The sequence below is a fragment of the Myotis daubentonii genome, chromosome 4 (assembly GCF_963259705.1).
Source record: "Myotis daubentonii chromosome 4, mMyoDau2.1, whole genome shotgun sequence".
In the NCBI taxonomy this organism is placed as follows: domain Eukaryota; kingdom Metazoa; phylum Chordata; class Mammalia; order Chiroptera; family Vespertilionidae; genus Myotis; species Myotis daubentonii.
This window is the reverse complement of record NC_081843.1, coordinates 36,576,598-36,598,106: the sequence shown is the minus strand read 5'-3', so window position 1 is coordinate 36,598,106 and position 21,509 is coordinate 36,576,598. Positions and strand designations below refer to the sequence as shown.

At 41.9% G+C, this 21,509-nt stretch overlaps 1 protein-coding gene across 3 annotated transcripts; it reads right to left on the bottom strand.

The window, feature by feature from the left end:
* Positions 1–2,651: 2,651 nt before the first annotated feature.
* GJC3 (gap junction protein gamma 3) lies at positions 2,652–21,509 on the bottom strand. 3 transcript variants are annotated; one of them, XM_059691798.1, is made up of 3 exons: positions 21,310–21,509; positions 3,508–4,292; positions 2,652–2,952 (listed from the first exon to the last, which is right to left on the bottom strand). In XM_059691798.1, exons 2-3 carry the CDS (start codon positions 4,289–4,291, stop codon positions 2,945–2,947), a joined length of 792 nt encoding a protein of 263 aa, XP_059547781.1. In that variant the 5' UTR covers position 4,292; positions 21,310–21,509; the 3' UTR covers positions 2,652–2,944. The 3 variants fall into 3 exon arrangements, with proteins under 3 accessions (XP_059547781.1, XP_059547783.1, XP_059547782.1); XM_059691800.1 differs by having other exon boundaries at positions 21,337–21,509; XM_059691799.1 differs by lacking the exon at positions 21,310–21,509 and adding an exon at positions 8,723–8,833.

Genomic DNA, 21,509 nt, shown 5'->3' with positions numbered 1-21,509 from the left:
ATTTTTAGGCGGGAGTGATTAAGATTCAGAAGCACAGATAGTGGCCTTTTGGTACCCAGCCGTTCCCAAGGAACAGCCATTAAGGCTTTCAACAAATAACATGCTGGCCTGTTTCAGGGAATTACTTGTTTCTTTTCAGTGGATTTTTGATCTTGTGTTTCTGAGGTGCGTTTTTATTATTATTATTCCCACTTTGTTCCTTTACTTATGAAGTCTTTAAATCTTCTTGTGTTCCAATGTCAGACACTGCCTTTCCCATAATATGCTCAATGAGTATTTACTGAATGTCTGATTAAATGATTTAGAAAGGTGGTTTCCGCAAATTGGAGGTGGTTTTTTTTTTTATAAAAGTCCCACAGAATATCTAGTTTTAAAATGTTTAAATTATCGCCCTTGCCAGGTAGCTCCGTTGGTTAAAGTGTCATCCCAATGCATCAAAGTTGTGGGTTCAATCCCTGATCAGAGCACATACAAGAATCAACCAATGAATGCATAAATAAGTAGAACAACAAATCAATGTTTCTCTCTATCTCTTAATTGAGATACCATATTGATAAGGACTCTGAGTCATAATATGGACCAAGGAGCAAGATATGCTCTTATCAGTTACTGGTGTTTGCCATGAGTGTTTGTGGTGTGTGTCTCTGTATGTCTGCCTATGTATTAAGAAATGAGGCCCTTTGTCTCATTAAGGTCGTTATGTCTTCAATCCTGCCATACTTCTAAGATGACTGTCCATCTTTACTGAAAATATTGAGGTTCCCTAATTCACAACTTTATTCATCTGGAATTTCAGGGGACCCAAACTAGCCAAAAAACCTAGAAAAAGAACAAAGTAGGAGGACTCACAGTTCTCAATTTCAAACCCTTTACAAAACTACAGTAATCAAAACATGATGCTGGCATAAGGATAGACATATACATCAATGGAATACTGTTAGAAAAGTGTACTGTGGCTGAGAGACGGGAGAAAGAGGCTGACAACTCCAGCGTTACATCAAGAGTTTATTAAGGTAGCTTACATATGAGACATATCTTGGGCAGCAGCAAGACAACATGGCTATCCTCCGTGCCACGTGGTTATATAGCACAGGGCAGGATGGATAGTGGTACTGTGGTGTGACCAGCCCCAGATAAGAGGAAAACGTCTTACATACTTGCCCAGCGCAGGGCAAAGGCCTGTTCCAGGAACAACCATGCCTGGGGAGATAGGGTAGGGGTTGATCAGACATTCTCTGATGGGATTTATGGGAAGCGGTCTCTGTTCTGACTGGAATCTAGCTGGATCTGTCTTAAGGGTCCACAGCCTTCACATCATGGGACAACCTCTCCTCCACAAATAATAGTGAGAATCCAGAAAGAAAAAAAAAAAGTCATACATCTACAAGCAATTGATTTTTACCAAGTGTGCCAAAGCAGTGTTTGGGAGTTATGGGAGTTTGGGGATAATAGCTGAGGGCCATAGGGTTTCCTTCTGAATTGATGAAAATATTCTAAAATTGTTTGTGTTGATGGATGCACAATTTTGTGACTGTACTAAAAGCCATTGAATTGCATAATTTAAATGGATGAATTATGTGGCACATGAATAATATGTTTTGAAATGGATGCTGTCTATCAAGAAGAAATTCTGAATGATGACATTTGTTTTTTTTCTGTCCTTGGTCACTTGACTATATAAGATAAGGGATTATTACTATTTTTTGATATATTTTTATTGATTTCATAGAGGAAGGGAGAGGGAGAAAGAGATAGAACTATCAGTGATGAGAGAGAATCATTGATCAGCTGTCTCCTGCATGCTCCCTACTGGGGATCGAGCTCGCAATCTGGGCTTGTGCCCTTGACAGGAATCAAACCCAGGACCCTTCAGTCCACTGAGCCAAACCAGCTAGGGCTCAGGTAAGGGATTCTTTATGAAACACTTGTGTAGCAGAAAGAAAAATTATCATTTTACCAGTTGTTGCCAAAGTGTCTCTTGGGGAACCAAATATCTTTCCTTAGGGATGCCCATTTTTCATTTACTTGGGGTTACTTGGGATTCAGAAGGAGAAACAAAATTAGGTAACTACTCTTCGTTGAGAATTTGAGGACAAGGAAGAACTGAGGAGAGAGGTGTTTCTGCGTAAAGGTGGGAGGCTGGAATGCTCTTGGACAGAAATGACTGAGACTCAAGAAAAGAGAAACCTGTCATTCAGCTTTAAATTATCTCCCAAATCACACTATAATGTAAATTCCCCTTAGCGTTACCCACGAAACAGCAGTGGAACTCATATGTCTTTTCAGTAGAGTTGAGGGAAAAGTAGGGACTTAGCTTCACATTTAAGGTGCTGTGTGCTGGAGCCAATGGAGCAACTGCCATGAACCAAGAAGAGAATGAGAATTAAGCAGAAATCAGAGCTGTCAGTGGTCCAGGGGACATAAGCCTCTGAATTCACAGTAATCTTCCTAAGGGATGTGGCCAGGTGTTTGAATAAATCTAACCCATATATTAAAAGGACACTAGGTTATATATGCTTGGAAGGCCAGAGTTTATGGGTGTGACATCTACTGCAAGGCTGGGGGTCTTCAGGGTTATAGGACTTTGAAACTGAGGAAGCAGAGAATGTAGAACCACAGGAGAGAGATAAGTAGAGTCACTGAGACAAGAATTGTCTTTAGTAACAAGAATGCCACCAATAGTAGTCAACCTTTATTGCACAGGACAAGGGTGAGGCTTGATTTTATGGATGTTTCTGCTGGCTTATTCAAACAAAGTCCATGAAAATTGTGATGCTGACACCAGAAAATTCTGGGAAGAAGGCACAAGCAGGAGTCCTTCAAGGAAATGCTTTAGGCAGCGTGGCAACAGCCTCTAACTTGTCACGGAGATGTAGCCCCACTCACTGGATGTTGGGGAGAAGATCCAGTCATGGGGTATCCTTCAGAGTGGAGCCAGGTGTTTTTATAACTCTGCAAAGTAGAAAATCAAGCAGAAGCTAAGACTTTTTCTAAATGGGAAGAGACCTCAATGGAAGCACTGGGAGGTACAACTGACTGAGCACTCTGGTCCTGGTTCATCGGAAGAAGTCATCAAATTGACGGGGATGGGGGTTGGATTGGGAGCAGTGGTCAGAACATCTAGAACCTGGTTTTCTACTTTTTAAAAAAGATTTAATGTATTGGAGTGACATTGGTTAATAAAATTATATAGGTTTCAGGTGTACAATTCTATAACATCATCTGTATGTTGTATTGTGTGTTCACCATCCCAAGTCAAGTCTCCTTCCATCACCATTTATCCCGCTCCATATACCCTCTTCTATCTCCCCCCACTCCCCTTTCCCTCTGGAAATCACCATTCTGTTGTCTGTCTATGAGGTGTTGTTTTGTTTTGTTTGTTTTTGCTTAATCCCCTCACTTTTTTCTCTTTTGTAACATGTGGGAGTTGTACTTCCCGGAGGGAAGGGTCCTGCCAAGAGGGGATCATCAGGATAGAAGAATGAGGGACATTGGTGCTCTTCTCACCTGCTACTCGGAACTGTTCTTTTGATTCCACCACTGGGACGTTATCGTTTGGTTCCTTGTGTTTTCTGGTGGTCTCTGAAGTTGTGAGGTAGTTAGAAGAGGAAGATTTTTGCTTCCAGATCTGCCACCATCTCCGCAGGCCCAGGAGCACCAGCTCCAAAAGAGTAAAGAAGAGACAGAGCCCACTGAGCCCAAACATGGTCTTTAGGAAGATGGTCTTCTCAGAGGGGCGGGGCACGTGGCAGGTTATACTACCTAGGCAAGGCTCTCGACGACATGAAAAGGAGCTGGGCATCTTGAACCCATACAGATGGTACTGCCCTCCCAAGGCTGCCCCCTCAAGGACCAGTCGCACCCCCAGCTGTGCTACATAGGCCCAGAGCAGCTTGGGGCTTTCAGCCCCTGAGACATTTGTGCTGCCCTGTCCTTGTCTGATCAGGGTCTCCTCCTCCTTCTTCACTTTTCTTGAGTCTTCCCAATGCCAGATGCCATGATAAATGATGAATCCCATGTAGAGGACACTGGGCACAGCCACCAACATGGCCTGGAAGGCCCAGAAACGCAGTGGGGAGAGGGGGTGGAAGGCATCGTAGCAGGCAACCTTGCAGCCTGGCTGCTGGGTGTGACACACAAATTCACTCTGCTCATCGCCATAGACCCCCGTCCCACTGGTAGCCAGCAGTATGAGGCGGAATCCCAGGAGCACCGGAAGGATGAGGCGCCCCACAGGGGTGGAGTGCCAGCTCTCCTCAGCCATCAGTCGCCTCAGGAATCTGCCACACATTCTGTTATGGAGCAGAGAACAATGATGAGTGTAGGTGTGTTGCTCAATGTCCTTTAGGAGGAGCTGTAGGCCACCTCTTCACTCCTAATCCAAAAATGGGTAAGGCAAGCCTTGTTGCTCCTCTCCAAGGGTCTGGCTGGTCAAATACTAAGACTCTGATTGCACCTATTTATATAGTTGACGGAATCATCTATGTAAAATAATAATAGTAAGTGTGGATGTGGCTCTTTCTTCTGTCCTCTCCCCCGCTGCAGTGGAGAGGAACTCTCAGCATTGGGTAGAGACCAGGGTCTGTCTTTGTCTCTTTCCCTCCTTCCTTCCCTCTCACCCTAAATAAGCTAAATAGCAAGAGACCAGTGTCCTCTGAAAACTGGTATTTCCCCAGGTGATGGCTGTCAGCTCTGGTACGGCTGCTAGCATCACCTGAACAAAAATCAGTGCTGAGCTTGGGGAGACAGTATTCTCTTGCTGTCTGCTTCTCTCTGGTCCCATGCCCTCATGTGTTCACAGGAATGTCTGGCTGGCCTCTGCTCCCATTAAAAGGAAAACTGAGATGTGGTTAGGAGGCTCCATGGGAATCAAGTGAAGAGAGTGAGTGTCAAGGCTTGCTTTCATCTAATGCTCTTTAGACCTAGGAAAAAGAGAACTTTTTTTTTTTCTTTTTCTTTATTAAGAAACACAGCAAAATGTACTAGTTAAATGTAATGGGGTGTGGGGTCAAAGCCCGAATTGACTGGGAAAAATTTTAAATTTTACTCTCCTTGCTATTGTTTCTTGGGCTCATATCTCCCTCATGGTGAGAAGTGGCCATGGTCAGGAACAGATTTCAGCAATTCCTCAATTCTCTGGACAAAATACCATCATGCTACCAGCCCAGATTGTCATCTTTGTCTTTGACCCAATTAGCAGCCTTCCTAACGCCAAGTCACTGTTTCTAATCATCACCATTAAGCCCAAACTCTTAACACACCTGGTTCTTGTCACTCTTAGAAGACCACGCAAACCTCTTATACTACAGTGAAAATAGAGACTCTTTGATATAAAACCTCACAGCTACTACTTCTCTCCATAGTCACTTCCTTGTATAGCATCTTAGAAAAAGAAGTGGCCCTACACTTGTCCAAGGCTACTAGCCCTTCCAAATCTGTGTCCTTTCTGACTTCTTCAAGTTTTTGATCCCAAAATTATTTTTCCTGTAATTTAGACCACCCTTATTTACTCCCTGACTATGAACTTACTTAGGTTTCTCCCTTTTAACTATAATAAGAATAGCCTACATTTCTAAGTTAATATGGCAGCAAATGAAACATGCTTCCCAATTTTAAATGGGCAATTTTAAATGGGCATTAGTGTCATAAACTATAGATAAGAACAGGCCACATGCCAAAATTTAGGCAGAATGGTCACTTCTGTGCAATTGAAAGGGATGGATTGAGATGCTTCCAAAAGTTTCACTTGACCAGAGAAATATGTTCCCATCCACCAACTGTGAGGAACCATATTTTGAGTCATTAGAATAGAGTTTGAACCTCTGCCTGCTCCTCAGCCCCTATATTTCTACCCTCGTCATAGATTGTGAAGACTCATAAGTACATCAGGCCACTGAAAATTCATTTCCAAAAAACTGGGTTAAAATTTTTAGAAGAACCCTATTTTCAGTCTCTAAAAAGATGCAAAATTGTCCTCATGAATAAAGATGGCAAATTGAAGAGAGAGATGTATCTTCTCTCATTTCCAAGACTCCTCAAAATTCAGAATAAATGGATCTTTAAATGTATAAACCCACCACAAGCAGTGTGGGAGAAAGATCATCAGTAGCATATCTAAAATCTACTTTGGCCCTGCAGTGTGGCTCGGTGGTTGAGTGTCGACCCATGCATGAAAGGTTGCTGGTTCAACATGGGGCAAGGCACATGCGCAGGTTGCCGGCTCTAACCCCAGTAGGGGGCATTCAGGAGGCAGCAGATTAATGTTTCTCTCTCATTGATGTTTTTATCTCTCTTCCCTCCTCTCTCAAAATCAATAAAAGCATTTTTTTAAATTAATAAAATAAATGTATTCCTTTAAAAAAACTACTTCGGAGGCAATAGGACAGATTCTGAGGAAAATCAAATTGCAGTGCTAAAAGCACATTGAGTAATTCTTCAGAATTCAGGAGAAGAGAATGAATAATTGAAAATAATAAAAGGTAACTAAAGAAACAAAATCTGTTTTCTAACTTGAACATCAAGACAACAATAAAACAAAATCACTAGCTTACTCACTGGATGAAAAAAAGTACCAAGAAAAGTATATAATGAAGTGTCTGGGGGAGAAAAACAGTTTCTTAACCAATGCTTAATTAAATTTTGTTTAGAGAGATATTGAGCTCCATAGAGAACCAAAAGGAAGGTCAAGTTCCAATGCTGGTTCTGGGTTTCTCAGCCTTGGCACTATTGACAATTAGTCCTGATAATTTTGTTTGGGGACCCTGGGGGATGCTGTCCTGTGTGTTGTAAGACATTCAGCAGCGTCCCTGGCCTCTACCCAGTAGATGCCAGTAGCACACTTTTCTCCTACTCATCTCAAATGTCTCCAGATATTGCTAATTGTCCCCTGGTTAAGAACCACTGTTTATGGTAGCTCTGGTCCATCACCTCTCTACTCTTGGATTCAGTTACCAGCTCTGTAAAGCAAGAGCATCTCAAAGAGCTTTTATTGGTTGGGACGTGATAATCTATCCATTTCCAGGCTAGTTGCAAATCCTTCCTCAACCAGCCTCATCTATGAGGAAGCCTGCAGCCCCTCCCTGCCTCATAGTCTAGGGCAGGGGTCCTCAAACTATGGCCCGTGGGCCCCATGCAAATACAAATATTGTATTTTCCCGTTTTGTTTTTTTACTTCAAAATAAGATATGTGCAGTGTGCATAGGAATTTGTTCATAGTTTTTTTTTAAACTATCGTCCGGCCCTCCAACGGTCTGAGGGACAGTGAACTGGCCCCCTGTTTAAAAAGTTTGAGGACCCCTGGTCTAGGGGGTCCCTGCCCTGGGGAGGCATCGTGGTGCTTATTGTTTCTGCCCTGGATCTCCTGGTGAGTTTCAGACTGAGTTCTAATTTGGTAAATTCTGAAGTCTTGCTCTCAGCTCCTCATTTCCAAGTGCAGGCCCAACACTCTCAAAGGACTTCTGGCACATTCCCAGCAGAACTGCAATTTAACCGAGAGCAGGCCTGGTATATTTTAAGTATTGGGAATTTGAGTAGTTTCCAGAGGCTCTGCCTCTGGTTCTTCTCTGTCCTGTGCCCACCCCAGAGCCATAGCCAGACACCCAAATGTCCTCTAAGAGGTTCTAGGAACTGAACTGGGGTCTCCAGAGCTCACCACAGAGCTTTAGGGGTTTGGAAGGGAGAGCAGAACAAAGGACAAGAGGACTTGCCTGAGAACCCCTTGGCTTAGAGCCTCCATATCTAGTTCTGAGTCCCCTTCTGTCTTTTGCCCCATGGCTGTTATCACCAGAACGCTTTTTCCACACACATTCTGGGACCTCATGTTCAGACAAAATTGTGCTCCAGCTCCCAAAGTCTGTAGACCAAAGGGAGTTTCCTATAGACCTGAGCCTCACACAGTCCTCCCTCCTCCCTCATCTGCTTTCCTGGAACTCTGTGAACACCCCCACCCCCACCCCCCAATCTGTTCCAACCCTCCCCAGCCCACCTGTCTTATTCGCGGAGACCCACATCCTTCTATAAACGTGTCTGCAGCTCTGCCCACAAGGACCAGCGCCCCAGGCTGAACTTCAGGACCCAGGGAGCTGAGGGCTCAGCATTGCTGACAAAGCTCAAACAAAGCTCAGCACCACTCTGTTTCTAGGACTGGAGAAATAGTTTGCAGGTAAATTTGGGAGAGAATTGGTAGGTTCTGAGCCCTGTTAAGATTTTAGTTGGTGGAGCAATATCTGTGAGCTCAGTAGCTGGGAGAGGGAGGGAAGCCCAGTTTGAGGGGATTTTCAAATATGTAAATAGATTTTTTTAAAATCCATCATGATTTTGGTAAGAATTTTTCCAAACATCTCTATTCTTTTGGAGAAAATGTTCAGGATTCCATTGGTGGCAGAATCCATCTCAGTGAAGGTATGAGTGTAGGATGTCCACTGAGGACAGTGCTGGACTGGCTCACTGCTCCCATCTCACCTCACCTGGCCTGGTAGGTCCTAGATTCTTTTAGTCAAAGTGTGGACTATGTGAAGCAGAACTGGCATCACCAGGTATGCAGAATCTCAGGCCACACCCCCAGTTTAGCAAATCAAATCTGAACTTTAATTATATCCCCAGGTCATTGGTGTGCACATTAGAGTTGGAGAAGGCAGTGTAGAGCCCCAGGCAGCCTCCACCACCTCTGCCCCTTAGCCCTGTGCCACCCCCAGCTGCCCCCTGCCCCAGCATGAGCACTCACCTGGCAGCTTTGAGCAAAAGCACCAACTGGTGACAGAAACAGCCTCAGGCTGAAGTCCACAGGGTCCCAGTTCTCCCCCAGGCCCTGCCTCCTGCCACCGCCCACTTCTCCCCCTCCCGCTTCCATTCCTGGCAGCCTAAGTGAAGGATAAAAGAATTGCAGCTGGAGGAGCAGGCTGCCCTGCTGTTAAAGAATGGGCTGTAGAGAATAACCCTCTGTTGTTGAGAGCAAGGGTATGTGTCCTAAGTGAACTGACACAGGAATTTTCAGATTATCAGAAAGAGCATTGACTTCAGTATGTTTCCAACATGCAGGCTTGCCGGCAACAGCAGATAGAATTTCCTTATTTACCTCAGGATGTCCTCTCCTCTTGGCTGAGAGAATTAGCACAGGCTTCCCCCCACAGCATAATGGGCATCTGCTCCATGTCCCTCAGCAACCCCAGGAGCCCAGCTCCTCTCCACCAGGCTCAGTGAGAACTGTAACACCAGCCCCCATACCCATTACTGCCAATATTGCTAGAGCCCGATCCCCTCCAAAGAATGGGAAGGGAAAGGCTGGGAGAGCAGGTAGGTGGGTGCTGGATGGGAGAGTAACTCTCAGTGCAGAGTGAGGGATCTGTAGTGAGGGATCTGTTCACTCTGTTGTGGCTCCCAGAGCCAACATTCCACTCTTTAAGGAGGAGAGTTGGAGGGGACCTCAGTTCCAGATTCTGCCCCTGTGGATATTTGGGGCATCATTCCACTGTTTCCTAGCATTTAATATTGTTATGGAGAAGTCTAAGTCCATCTGGATAGTCTTCACCATTTAAGTGATTTGATCTTTTTGACAATTTGTCAAATGAATTCTTTTTTGTTGTTGTTTGGGGGGTTTTTTGGCCTTTGAAGCCTGTTCACTTCTTCGGGGATTCTATTAAGCACAACATAAAATAACCTCCCTCCTGGGCATGTTCACATCTGGGTCACAGGAAATAGTTATGCATCCTTAGAGTCAACAAACTTTGAGTATTCAGGCTTATTCCAATACAGCCACATCTTCTATTCATTTGCTGGATATCTTATATTTTGCCTTTTTTTTTAATTTATTGCTTAAGGTATTACATATGTGTCCTTATCTTCCCATTGCCCCCATCCCCCACCCCCCACTCATGTCCTCACCCCCCTGTTGTCTGGGTCCATTGGTTAGGCTTATATGCATGCATACACGTCCTTTGGTTGATCTCTCCCCCTTATCCCCACCCTCCCCTGCCTTCCCTCTAAGGCAGTGGTTCTCAACCATCCTAATGCCATGACCCTTTAATACAGTTCCTCATGTTGTGGTGACCCCCAACCATAAAATTATTTTCATTGCCACTTCATAACTGTAATTTTGCTACTGTTATGAATCGTAATGTAAATATCTGATATGCTATATGTGTTTTCTGATGGTCGCGAACCACAGGTTAGGAACCGCTGCTCTAAGGTTTGACGGTCTGATCAATGTTTCTCTATCTCTGGATCTGTTTTTTCATCAGTTTATGTTTATTATATTCCATAAATGAGTGAGATCATGTGATATTTATCTTCTCTGACTGGCTTATTTCACTTAGCATAATTCTCTCCAGTTCCATCCATGCTGTTGCAAATGGTAAGAACTCCTGCTTTTTTACCGCAGCATAGTATTCCATTGTGTAGATGTACCACAGTTTTTTAAGCCACTCATCCGCTGATCGGCACTTAGGCTGTTTCCAAATCTTAGTATTGTAAATTGTGCTGCTATGAACATAGGGATGCATATATCCTTTCTAATTGGTGTTTCTAGTTTCTTGGGATATATTCCTAGAAGTGGAATCCCTGGGTCAAATGGGAGTTCCATTTTTAGTTTTTTGAGGAAACTCCATACTCTTCTCCACAGGGGCTGCACCAGTCTGCATTCCCACCAGCAATGCACAAGGGTTCCTTTTTCTCTGCATCCTAACCAGCATTTGTCGTTTGTTAATTTGTTGATGATAGCCATTCTGACAGGTGTGAGATGATACCGCATTGTCATTTTGATTTGCATCTCTTGGATGATTAGTGACTTTGAGCATGTTTTCATATGCCTCTTGGCCTTCCTTCTGTCTTCTTTCGAAAAGTATCTATTTAGGTCCGTTGCACATTTTTTGATTGGGTTGTTTATCTTCCTTTTGTTAAGTTGCATGAGTTCTCTGTAAATGTTGGAGATTAAACCCTTATTGGTGATAATTTGGCAAATATGTTCTCCCATGCAGTGGGCTTTCTTGTTGTTTTATTGATGGTTTCTTTTGCTGTGAAAAAGCTTTTTATTTTGATGTAGCCCCATTTGTTTATTTTCTCTTTAGTTTCCATTGCCCTAGGAGCAGTATCAGTGAAGAAATTGCTTTGGCATATGTCTGAGATTTTGCTGCCTGTGGATTCCTCTAGTATTTTTATGGTTTCCCGTCCTATGTTTAAGTCCTTTATACATTTTGAGTTTATTTTTGTGTATGGTGTAAGTTGGTGGTCTAGTTTCATTTTTTTGCATGTATCTGTCCAATTTTCCCAACACCATTTATTGAAGAGACTGTCTTGACTCCATTATATGTTCATGCCTCCTTTGTCAAGTATTAATTGAGCATAGTGGCTTGGGTCAATTTCTGGGTTCTCTATTCTATTCCATTGATTTATATGTCTGTCCTTGTGCCAGTACCAGGCAGTTTTGAGAACAGTGGCTTTGTAATACAGCTTGATATCTGGTATTGAGATCCCACCTACTTTGTTCTTCTTTCTCAGGATTGCTGCAGCTATTCGGAGTCTTTTTTTTACTCCAGATGAATATTTGGAAAGTTCATTCTAGGTCTGTGAAATATGCCGTTGGTATTTTAATGGGGATTGCATTGAATCTATAGATTGCTTTGGGTAGTATGGACATTTTGATGATGTTTATTCTGCCAATCCATGAACACGGTATGTTCTTCCATCTGTTTATGTTTTCCTCTATCTCTTTTTTCAGTGTCCTGTAGTTTTCCATGTATAGGTCTTTTACCTCCTTAGTTAAATTTATTACTAGGTATCTTAATTTTTTTTGGTGCAATGGTAAATGGGATTGCTCTTTTAGTCTCACTTTCTGTAAGTTCACCATTGGTGTATAGAAATGCCATAAATTTCTTGGCATTAATTTTGTATCCTGCTACATTGCCGAATTTATTCATTAAGTCTAATAATTTTTTGATGGAGTCTTTAGGGTTTTCTATGTACAGTATCATGTCATCTGTGAATAAGGACATTTTTACTTCTTCTTTTCCAATTTGAATACCTTTTATTTCTTCTTCTTGTCTGATCATAATGGCTAGTACTTCCAGTACTATGTCAAACAGGAGTGCTGAGAGTGGGCATCCCTGTCTTGTTCCTGTTCTTAGGGAAAATGGTTTTAGTTTTTGCCCATTGAGTATGATGTTGGCTGTGGGTTTGTCATATATGGCTTTTATTATGTTGAGGTATGATCCTTCTATTCCTACCTTGCTGAGAGTTTTTATCAAGAAAAGGTGTTGGATTTTGTCAAATGCTTTTTCTGCATCAATTGATATGACTATGTGATTTTTATCTTCAATTTGTCTATGTGATGAATCACGTTTATTGACTTGCGCATATTGTACCATCCTTGCATCCCTGGGATGAATCCTACTTGGTCTTGGTGTATGATCTTTCTGATATACTGCTGGATCCGATTTGCTAGAATTTTGTTGAGGATTTTGGCATCTATGTTCATGAGGGATATTGGCCTGTAATTCTCTTTCATTGTGTTGTCTTTATCTGGTTTTGGTATTAGGGTGATGCTGGCTTCATAGAATGAGTTTGGAAGTGTTCCTTCCTCTTGAATTTTTTGGAATAGTCTGAGGAGGATAGGTTTTAGTTCTTCCTTGAATGTTTGGTAAAATTCCCCTGTGAAGCCATCTGGCCCCAGGCTTTTGTTTGCTGGAAGCTTTTTGATGACTGCTTCAATTTCTTCCATAGTTATCGGCCTATTGAGATTTTTAGAATCTTCCTGATTGAGTTTTGGAAGGTTGTATTTTTCTAGGAATATGCCCATTTCCTCCAGGTTGTCTAGTTTGTTAGAATATCCACCAGTTTGGCTCAGTGGATAGAGCATTGGCCTGTGGACTGAGGGGTCCCAGGTTCGATTCCAGTCAAAGACATGTACCTTGGTTGCAGGCACATCCCCGGTGGGAGGTGTGCAGGAGGCAGCTGGTCGATGTTTCTCTCTCATTGATGTTTCTAACTCTCTATCCTACTCCCTCCCTCTCTGTAAAAAAATCAATAAAATATATTTTAAAAAATTTTTAAAAAAGAATAAAGTTGTTCATAGTATTTTTTAACAATCCTTTGTATTTCTGTGGGGTCTGTTGTTATTTCACCTCTTTCATTTCTGGTTTTGTTTATTTGGGTCCTCTCTTTTTGCTTCTTGGTGAGCCTGGCTAGAGGCTCATCAATCTTGTTTATCCTTTCAAAGAACCAGCTCTTGGTTTCATTGATCTTTTGTATTTTTTTTTTTTTTTTGGTCTCTATGTCATTTATTTCTGCTCTGACCTTTATTATCTCCTTCCTTCTGCTCACTCTGGGCTTTTCTTGTTGCTCTCTTTCTAATTCTTTGAGTTGTAGAATTAGATGATTTATTACCATTTTTTCTTGTTTTTTGAGGTAGGCCTGTAGAGCTATAAACTTCCCTCTCAGAACTGCTTTCATTGTGTCCCATAGATTTTAGATTGTTGTGTTTTTATTGTCATTTAGTTTCCAGGGTGTTTTTAATTTCTTCTTTGATCTCTTTGGTAACCCAATCACTGTTTAATAGCATGCTATTCAGCTTCCAAGTGTTTGAATTTTGGGGATAGTTTTTACTGTAGTTTATTTCTAATATTATATATTTTGCCTTTTTGATATATCAAGCAGAAGTCAATAGCATATTGGAGCACCTCTCACTAGGGTTGAGATGCAAGAGGCAACACCTTCATTCTTTGTCTCTCAGGGAGAACTAATAGCACATCTCTTTCCAAAGATATTCTCTCTCCCAAGATAATTCTCTTGCCCTCTAATTGCCAACAACTCTGCCATTTTATACAACTTTTATGTGGGTGTAGAGTTTAAGAGTGGCATCACTTGTTTGTTTTTCCTTTGAAGAAGTGAATCTCAGGCTAACAAATCACTTTAGAATGTCATTTCCATTGTATATTCTTAAAACATTGCATCTCAAAATCCCAGTCAAAATTTCCAATTTAATATTTTGTTACACAGACATTTATTCGGTGCTTAATAAATGAGGGATATTCTAAGTGCTCTATGGCTACTAACTCACTTATCCCTCATAACAACGTTTTGATGTAAATACTATTACAAAGGAGAGAAATGAATAATAGACAGGTTAAGTAACTTATTCAAGGTCAACCAGATAGTTGAGTGGAGAAGTTGGGATTTGAAGAAGCAATCTGACTGTAGATGGCAAACTACTATACTGTTAGCTTTCCCATTACCCAAATTACCAGCATCTAAAGAGTTTTTATTGTAAACCCATTATAATTTCATAACCTCAAGAAAATAAAAATTCTCTGCGTATGTGTTCCACATTTTAATGACTAACTCCACTATCCATCCTGGATCCTAACCAAAAAACTTGGGTGTCATCACTGATAGCACCTTCACTGACCACATCTTATTGATCTACCAGTTGTACAGATACTGTCCTTTGAATTTAGAAGGTATCTTAGTTCAAGACTGAATTAATGAAACGTCATCCTAGTGTCTCAGCTTCTAGGCTTGTCCACCTCTAATTTGTTCTCTGCATTTCAGAAAGAATATTTACCTCAATTCTTATTTAGATTTACCAACATGTGTACCCTTTCTTTGCTTAGTGCTGCTTCTTGAATCCCATACTTCTGGATTACATTTTCTTTTTATTTTTTTAACCATTGACCACTATTTTACATGTTGAGTAGTAGTATTAAGTATATTCACATTGTTGAGCAGCAGATCTCCACAAGTCTTACCTTGCAAAACTGAAACTTTGTACCCACTTCTCACTTCCCTTAACCCCTAGAAACCATCATTCTATTTCTGTTTCTATGCAGTTGACTATTAGATATTTCATATTAGTGGAATCCTACAGCATTTGTTCCTTTGTGACTGGCTTATTTTACTTAGCATAATGTCTTCAAGGTTCATCCATGTTGTAGCATCTATTAGAACTTTATTTCTTTTTAAGGTCAGATAATATTCCATTGTATGTATGTATGTGTGCATGTACCATGTATTGTTTATCCAGTCACTCACTGGGGGACATTTAGGTTGCTTTCACCTCTCGGATAATGTGGAAAATGCTGCTATTTTCATGGTTGTGCTAAATTTTCTTCTTCTTAGAGTCCAACCTTCAGTAGTTCCTCTAGTAGGGAACTGTTAGGGGTAAAACCTTAATCCTTTTGGTCTTAAAAAGATTTCATTTTGTCCTCAATCTTGAATTGTCATTTAGTTGGGCATAGAACTCTAGATTGGCAGTCATTTTCTCTCCTGACTTTAAAGATATTATGTAATTGCCTTCTACTATTTGGTGGATTTATAAGTCTGATTTATAATCCTCCATGTGAAGTGCCAGCAGACTCTAAGAAAATTGTTATAAATACAGTTGATAAAATCACTGAGTTTATATTTGCAAATGCTATGTCATCACCAGTTTGTGAAACTGCTGGGGGGAGAAAAGACAACAATTAATGATCTTGTATTATTTACCAATGTTTGTTGGTTGAGTTGTGGAAAAATTTTGCTAAGAGTTACTGTACTGATAACTCCAATGCAAGATTTTCTTGAAACAAAAGAAATGCTTACCAAGTGCTCAATAATCAAAGACCTCAAAAATTCACAGTGTCATTTACAGTTTCTCACTAATAACACACCGTAGATGAACAAGGTATATTTGGAGCTCCAAGGAAAAGAACTAATTGTGACTAGCCATACAGACATGAGAGTTAATTGAAATTTAAACTTTCTGAAATATAAATGAATGATAATGATTTTACACATTGTTCTTACAATGACTCAGTATGCACAGCAATCTCATCAATAGCTACTTAACATATAACAAAGGCTGTGTTGTTTTGTTCTACTAAATATACTACATCTAGCCCAGTGCTAAACATTGAGGTTCCTACTTGGTTAATTCTTCAGGAATCCATGTGCCATGGCCCATTCTGACTTGCAGGGCCCAGGCTGGTGAATTAAATGGGGATATGATGGCGACCACTGCCATGCATTCTTTAATTATTTGAAAATGACACTGATTTCTGCCTTTTTTCCTGTGATGCAATATAGTTTTCTATTTATTCTCTTGGCCTAGAGGGAGTGGGGCAGAGCTCACTTGCCCTTTGCTATGTAGTTGTAACCAGACAATCAGTGGGTCCGCGCTGCCTGTCATTACTTGAACCAATTAAGCAGAGACAGGGTTGAATATATATGAGCATTTATTCCAATACTGCCGGCAGCATGGGAGAGCAGCGGGTCATCCACAAAAATCTGCTCCACTCCCCACCATAAGCCAGCTGCTTATATTGGGTAGGAGGACAAAGATTACATGGGAAAGTAGGCAAAGGGTATGCCAAATGGGCAGTTTACAGGTAATACGGGCTGGGGATTTGCAAAGGCCTTCAGGTATGCAAAAGCTAGAGGTCTTCAAAGGGCTAGCATCTCTGGTTTTTGGTTCTGTTTTCTGCAACAAGGTTGTTAATCTTTCCATGATAACAGGCAGCTCCCTGATGGGGAGAATGGGCTGCATTTCCAGGTGAGCTCCCAGCCAGGTTAGACTGTGCCTTATTGAATCAGAATAAAACAATCATGATTAACAGAACATGATTAATATTTCTTACAATTCTAGCTGGTTCCCAACATTCTATTTCTGCTCCTATCATAATAACTTTACTTCAGTGGTCAAGGAATCTATGTGGGATTCAGCCATCTGTTAAGTTCATCTATTCTAACTGTACATTCTAGAACATGGGAAATGAACAACAGATGGGTCTGTAGAGGCAGTGAATGTAATCTGTAACTGTGAGAGGGAGCGGGGACAGGGCTCCATTTATTACCAAACCTCCACATGCCCTATGATGGAGCTTTGGGTCCTCAGGGTTCTCAGTGCCAGCTCAGATAATCTATGCAACCTCAAAAGGCCTCAGTATTCCCCTTCCCCATTGTATAGATATTTGAGTAAATAGCTGTAGGTTACTTCGGGGAAGAACATGGGGAATCACTAATGCATGCACCTCACAGGGTATTGCAGGGTCCTTCCAGATGGAGATCCAACCCTTTCAATGATGGGTTCTCAATCTAACTTACTTAAAACTAACAGTCCCCTTTGGAAACCAAGAGCTCTGACCCCACCATTCAGGGCTATACAGATGGTCCAGCTGGAGTGACCACAGTCCTTGTCTAAATGTCTGAAATGAGGGTGGAAAGTGGGGAGTGCACAGGGCCCAGGGAATAGGGGTACTTTTTAAAGTTGCATGAATTTCTCCTGATTCTTCAATGGCCCCATTTATAAATGTCCACAGTGCCTGAGTCAGCGTGGGTATCAGGGGTGGAGGCCAAAGTTGGTGCTGGGGGAGAGAGGGAGAGGGTTTCTGCCTAATTATTTCTAAGCTTCTAACAGGACCCTTAAACACCAAGACAAACTTCTCTTTTACAGTAAGTTTCTGAGGACTGGTGCCAAGCAAGAAACCCCCACTTCTTTAGTCCACCAGACAATACCCTCTTTGTCCCTCCTCTTCCCACCAGATGAGACCAGCCTCCTCCCACAGCCATATGCTGGCAACATGTGCCAAGACGTGGAGCAGCAGGACGCCCAGGGTGCAAGGATCACCCAAGGTTAGGGAGTAGAAAGGAGTGCAGAGGCCTGGCATCTCGTACCCCACAATGATTGGAAGAAATACCTTTCTTCTCTCCCTCCCTCTTTCTTTCCACAGATGGCTGTAACTATCTAGTTTGGGGGAGAGCAAGACACCACCAGGACCAAGGGTTGAAGAGGGGTCAGCAGAAAGAATCAAAGCAAGAAGGAAAACCACCCCCAGAGAAATAGATATAATGGTATGGGGCCTGGGATACTACATGACCTGGAGAGAAGAGAGCTACGCTAGTCCTGGGCCCATCATCACATGAAAATCTGGAGGAAACAAACGTATAAGCTAAGCCCAGCAGGTGTGGCTCAGTGGTTAAGCTTCAACCTATGACCCAGGTGGTCACAGTTTTATTCCTGGTCAGTGCACATGCCCAGGTTGCAGGCTCAATCCCCAGTGTGTGGTGTGCAGGAGGCAGCCGATCAATGATTCTTTCTCATCTTTGAAGCTTCTCTCTTTCCCCCTCCCTTCCTCTCTGAAATAAATAAAAATATATATGTTTAAAAATATATATATATAAGCTAATAACTTCTGTTTTGTTTGTTTAATCCTCACACGAGGATATTTTTCCATTGATTTTTAGAGAGAGTGGAAGAGAGAGGGAAAGACAGAGAGAAATATCAATGTGAGAGAAACACATCGCGCCCTGCACGAGCCCTGAGGGCTCAACTGGGGAGGAGCCTGCAATCGAGGTACGTGCCCTTGACCAGAATCGAATCCAGGACCCTTCAGTCCGCAGGCTGATGCTCTATCCACTGAGTCAAACCGGCTAAGGCTAAGCTGATAACTTTTTAAGATTGTGTAGGTTTAGACTCTGTAACATTTACAAATAGTCAGCAAATGCATTTCTCATCAGCATGGCAACTCAAAGAACTGTTGATAAAGAGACAGAATCCTGGTTTTACTCCATGCTGATCCCATCTGGGGTAATTAATTAATCAGAATAATTCATTATCTGAATTTAGAAAATTTGCCTTCCTGCACTCTCTTTCTTTTTTCTTTCTTTTTTTTTCCTTCCTGCACTTTCTATCAAAGGCAAGTCCTTCTGCCCATGTGAGTATGCAATACTGTGACGCAGCTATTAATCCCAACCACTAGGTTTTCCTTCTTGATCCTCTGCTGCCCCACAGTGGGACTCACAGTTGACCCACACCTCAAAGTCCTTTCCACTTTTGCAGGTCCTTCCTCTGTGCCTTTCTTTACCAGATTTTCCATGCCCAGTAAAGTCTTTCCTAGATTGTAGGCCACTGCCCATCCCACAATCAAGCCTTCTTTCTCTATGATTGTGAAGGCAGTAAGTCCCTGGGACCCTAGAGCTGGATGATGGGAACAGAGGAGAGAAGGAAAGCCAAGTGCAGAAGACCAGGGAGGTCATCTTCATGGTGACCTTGAAAGAGATCATGGACTATTCCAAAGACAGAGTAAGCCAGTGGACTGAGTGTTGTGGATGGAAGGTATATACAGGGGTGGACAAAAGTAAGTTTACAGCTGTTCATATGGGAAAATATAGAATACAAGATAAATAATAATGCAAGAATAAACTCTGTTTTGCACACTCATGACTGTAAACCTACTTTTGTCCACCTGCATATGCTGTTTTCACAAGATCAAGGGGCAGTCCCAATTAAATTAGGCATAAGAAGAGGAGTTAGGAAAGGAAATATCAGATCCCTAAAAGATCAGCAAAAGACACAAATAGAAATACACAGATTCTTCTGCCTCCCCCTCCCCACAGCACAGCTGCTTTCTCCTTCCCCATCACTTCCCCATTCTCACTTCCAGGCCTCAAGTCTCGCAGGAAATAATGTCAAAGTCAACTCTTAACCAGGCATGCCTGATCTCTCAGCTCCACAACTGCACTTGTCTGAGGCTGTTCCTGCTTAAAAAAGTATCAGACTCACCGTGCCCAGGGATGTTGGGTGGAAAGTGAGCCAACCTTGGGGTAGGTCAAACCTGGGTTCACATGGTGGCTCCACCAGTCACTAGCTGTTTTACAGGGACTTCATCAAGTGACTTAATCATCTATACTACATTGCATCAGTGAGTCCTCTCATGGCTGTCATGAGAATTCAGCTTTTAAAACTAGTCTATGTAAGCTTCATGAGGGTAGAGGCAGCGTGTCTCTTGATCTGCCCTGCACCCTCATTGCCAAGGGCATTGCTCAACATTGAGAACTTGCTCAGTAAATATAGTCCATAGTTCAGAGTCTAGGCTAAGTGCTCACTAAATGTTTTTCTTTTTCTTTCCATAAACTATTACAGCTACATGGGACCCTAAGGATCCTCCACTCCATTTTACACATGAGAAAACGGACTCAAGTAACTTATATGGGTCATACAGACTGCAAGAGGCCGAACAAGACAGAGGCCAGTTGCTCAGACCTTGTGGAACTGCTGATACAAGGCACAGAAGAAGAGATAAGAGTGAGATTAGATAACAAAATGCCCCCCAAACTGCAGAGAATCGGAAATCTAAAAGAGGAGAAATCAGGAAAATAGTCTGTATCTCCTAAATAGGAGTGATTAAGGCACATGGACTAGGAAGGACATTGGCTGGAACAGAAAAGTTTTAGTCAGAAGTTATGAGTAACAGGAGTAATGAATAAAGACAGAAAGAGGAGGACCCTGGGTAATTATATAGTGGTATTTATTAAGCCAATACTATGTAACAGGTATATGTGTGTGTGTGTGTGTGTGTGTGTGTATTTATATATATATATATATATATATATATATATATATATATATATATATATATATAATCTCATTTAATTCTGACCAAAAACACTGTGATAAAGTTCTTATTATAATATCCAGTGTAGCAATGAGGAAATTGAAGCACATAGGAAATTAAGTAATTTGCTCAAGGTCTGTAAAATCTGGATCATTAACCATAACTCACTCAATTGGGTAAAATCCTAGTCGGGAGTTACTGTTTTGAATAATCAGAAGAAGGTCAAAACCCTAAGTAGGCATTACACTTATCCCAAAAAGTGTGTGTTCAGGGAAGAGAAAACAATGAGGAATTACTGAAAATGAGTGAGGGAGATGGGGACATCGGGAATTTGAGATGGGGATATTAAAAGCAAGATAAAGGAGCAGACGTAATCACTCTACAGTCACTCGACCAGGCAGTTAAACTCTTAAGTTGGATGGAAAGAAAAGTTGCAAATAATATAAAGATTAAAAATCATTTTTATGTTTTTTTGGAATAGCTATGAATATTGTTGTGTCTGTTTCCTCAGTATTCCCAAGATATCCCAAGAAAGAAACTATTCAAGTGACTCAGGAAAGTCAGCAGATCTGATGTTCCTCTCCCAGCCTCCCTCTTGTGGCAAAATAGGATATTACCGCGAAACACCAACACAAATGTAAATGTCTAGCTTGGACCTTACTGAAGGGAGGACATTATGTGTATGGTGGCTGCTGCAGAGTTCCAGGAAGCTGTCAGCAAGAGCTGAATCATCCTGTTCACCCTGCAGTAGTTGATCAGGTTTCCCAAAATTGCACCAGCACATCTGGAGGTCTTCATTGCTCAACCCCTTTTCCCCACGGCTGTTTGCTCAGCCTGGTACATCAACAGATGGATTGATCAGCTTAGCGCATGAAGTCCCCTTTGCCAATGGGGATCCAAATGCAAACAAAAGAGTTACAGATACTTGTCGAAGTCTGGAAATTAACCCTACTTTCAACCCAATGAATGACTCCGTTACTGTTTTGTGGATGCTGGCAGAAGACAGGAGAGCGAGATGAAGGACTGGTGATCGTGGCACAGCAAGCAGCATGAGCAGCATATTGGCCAGGGTTGTCCTGAACCCCTAACTCCCAGACAGTAACTTCAAAGAATCCAGGTGGATGCTCTACAGGCAGGAGGCTTGCAGTACAA

What these genes read in the sequence shown, in the direction of transcription:
- GJC3 (XM_059691798.1), bottom strand. Translation starts at nt 4,291, where the DNA reads ATGTGTGGCAGATTCCTGAGGCGACTGATGGCTGAGGAGAGCTGGCAC.